At 33.6% G+C, this 3,412-nt stretch overlaps 1 protein-coding gene across 1 annotated transcript in view; it reads left to right on the forward strand.

The window, feature by feature from the left end:
• Positions 1-1,329: 1,329 nt before the first annotated feature.
• LOC122525714 (polypyrimidine tract-binding protein 3-like) overlaps positions 1,330-3,412 on the forward strand; it is a 43,431-nt gene continuing 41,348 nt past the window's right edge. Inside the window, exons 1-3 of the mRNA XM_043648633.1 lie at positions 1,330-1,423; positions 1,551-1,742; positions 1,965-2,263. Of these exons, the coding sequence (XP_043504568.1) occupies positions 1,330-1,423; positions 1,551-1,742; positions 1,965-2,263 (585 nt within the window). The remainder of the gene's footprint in view (positions 1,424-1,550; positions 1,743-1,964; positions 2,264-3,412) is intronic.

The following is a 3,412-nucleotide window of genomic DNA, read 5'->3' on the forward strand; positions in this document are numbered from 1 at the left end:
TTTTGAAGTTTTTTAATAATTGTATTTTATTTGTATAGTCAAGAGGCTGCTTGGTATTTACAGCGTAAGCCAATGTTAAAAAGTTCTATTTTTGTTACCACTATTCCAACTTTGTTGCCAATTGATCGTCAAAGATTAAGAAATACACAAATACAAGTAGATGCGATAGGTACATAAAAGATTCTACAAATATTTGGAAGGAAAATTGGTTTGTTAAACATCAACGCTGACACCAGGACATGAAAAATTTTTCACTTGCTTAATTTGTAGCTAATATTAACAATAAGTCCGACAGTTCTTCCAAAAAAAAAAGATTCATGCAGTATTAGTTATCGAAATTTTGATATGGGACAAGATTGAATGATTATTGACCTTAAATGGTATCTTAAATTTCTAATTTCCAAATTAACATGAATAATTACATGCTGAAAAGAAATTTTTTAAATATACAATAATTATGAAGGTGTTATTTTAATTAGAAGCAAAGAATATGAATCTAACTTGGATATCTACAAAACTATTTTAATTTTTTGATATTTATGTCATGAAAATGATATTCAAGATAATAATAAAATGAAAGATATTGGTAATTTCATGCCTGATCTTATTCAAATTATTTATATGCCTGATCTATTTTAAAATTTATGTAACAATCCTATTTCCGATATAAAAAACGATCTTTGCTTTGTTGTACTTAACAAACTTGGTCCTATTGCTGAAAAACGAGAATATTTATTGCCTCATATTAAATTTTGTGAATTTATAAGTACTGCAAATGGTAAGCAAAGAGAGCTAATTCTTCTTGTTATTCCAACTCTATTAAATACAAATCGTAAGTCATTTCAAATACTCTTTACGGGTCAAGCAAGATGCTGTTATATTTTCAGAATATAAACTTTCATGGAGATTGAAAACCGTTTCACTTATAACGATGGATATTAAACTCTTATATTGCTTGCTCTTCAACAGGTAAAGCTGCTTTCTCTATTGATGGAACAACTTTACATGCTGCTTTAAATTTATCTCTTTCATAGTTACTTTCATAGGTATTGAAGTAGTTCATAAATACAGAGCATTATTTAAATACGTAATCGTCTTAACCATTGATGGGATCAGTGAGATTAGTGCTGAACTACTTGCTTAAAATGATTCACGTCTAGAGCAAATAACAGGAAATTTCAGCACTTTTTTATTGTGTAGATATTATTCTGATTGAAGATTAACGCCAATTACCTCCAGTAAGAGCTACTCCAAATATAAACAACAAAAACAAAGATTGTTGGACCTATTTTGTGGCAAGGATTAAAATTTTTTGAGTTAGACCAAGTAATGAGGCAAGCAAATCAGCAGTTTTCTTCTATATTAACAAAAATTGGAAGAGGTGATCAACTTAGCGTTTTGGAATTAGCTTTATTAGAATCACGTTTGTAACTACTCAAGAAGCAGAAACTAAATGTCCGCATGAAATTCGATTATTTAATACAAATGAAGCTGTAAAAGATAAAACAATAGAATTTTAAATCTTTCACAAGACAAAATTGTTTCAATAGCGAAAGATGTATTCACTGTTTATACATCGGAAGAGCAAATAGCTTCTTTTCGCCAAAAGTTGCATGAAATGTCATTAATTGAAATTGGAGGATTGCCTTACGAGACCATATTTGTGAAGAATGTTTCCTACATGCTAACCACAAACATAGATTTGTGTAATGGTTTAGAAAATTGTCTACAGCCGTTGCGCGGTGCAGCACAAACTACCATCTGATCATTTAAGTCAAGCAGCTTTAAGCACGATTAGTACTTGAATATGTGATCCGCTTGGGAAAAACCGCTGACGTGCAGTTGACGCCAAGACTCCCCGCCTATTTAATACCTTGCTGGTACCAAGCCCAGATAATGAAAGAGGTTTCGGGGGTGAGGCTAGTAACCTGCTCTCGGTAAAAAACAATAAAAATTGCTCCTAGAATTTGCTATAGAGCCTCGGATAGGACGGATTAACGATGACGACACGGCAAGGAAAGAAGCTTACGCCAAATACAAAACGACAAATAATGAAAATGATCAGAATAGGATGCTGAAATGTAACTCCCTTAAACAAAAAAGACTAGGAAGTAATAGAGAAAACGAACAAACACAATTAGACATCTGCGCTTTTTCCGAAACAAAAAACGGAAGGCAAAGGAAGCCTGCAATATGGAAAATACGTCCTATTTTACAGCAGGAAAATAAAAACGAGAAGGCCACCACAGAAGTGGGCCTACTGGTACACGAGAGATACGAAATTAATGTATTATAGTCCAAAAATATCAGCAAAATCATTTTATAGGTAACGCAAAAGCTCTAAAAGAAGAAGATGACACATAATCAGTGTTTATGCTCCTGACACCACCAAACAACAAGAAGAAAAAAATGAATTTTATGATCTGCTGCAAGCACACCTAGTCAACATCGCTAGGCGTGATGAGATTGTGATCTCGGAGATGTAAACGCAAGGATCAGCAACGAGGTAGTTAGAGGAATTAATAACGGTTTCAATGAGGAACCCTGAACGAAAATGGGACAGGCTAAAAACCATCTGCGCCATGAATGAGCTTCGGATCAATAATACATTCTACCTACATAACCTACGACAATAATTCACTTTCGAAATAACCAGAGGACAAAATCGATATAATAGACTACATAATAACAAATAGAAACATAAATCCCACAAAAATACTGGACGTCAGATTTCTCAGGTAAGTAAATACGGGCACTAACCATAACCTTGAACTTGCGAATTAAGGAAAATGCACTTAACTCAAAAATAAAACCAAAAGGGATAATAATAGAAAAACTAAACATAGAACTGTTAAGCGATGAATATATAAGAGACTTGTACCAAAGACGACTGGAACAAACAATAAAAAGAAACAAAATTCAGAACAGACAACGTAGAAACATGATGGGAGAAATCAAAACAAAATAAAAAAAGCAGCAGAAGGAGTCCTCGGCAAATGAAAATGCAACCCAGGAGGAAGGCGGAGAAAACACTGCATGGATTAAAGAAGAAGTAAGGACTCTGGCAGATGAAAAAGGTACGTCTACTTACAGTACCGAAGTAATACAATAACATATAACGATTACCGAAGATTAAAAAATAAGGTATATGAAACAATCAGGAAAATCAAACGGGACTATTGGGGAAATTCTCTGCCGATATGGAACACGACCTATATGAAAAACAGAAAAAGTATGGAATATGTTACGAAACCGGAGGAAACATTTAAACGAATCCATGTAGACTGCCAAATCACAACAGATAAATAGGAAAAACATTTCACTGAACTATACAAAACGAGACGGGAGGAGACATACAACAGAAGCGAGAAAGAAGAAGAAGAAGCACTAAACGACTAAACTATCTCACCTG

The sequence above is a fragment of the Polistes fuscatus genome, unplaced genomic scaffold (assembly GCF_010416935.1).
Source record: "Polistes fuscatus isolate 324 unplaced genomic scaffold, CU_Pfus_HIC Scaffold9, whole genome shotgun sequence".
NCBI lineage: Eukaryota > Metazoa > Arthropoda > Insecta > Hymenoptera > Vespidae > Polistes > Polistes fuscatus.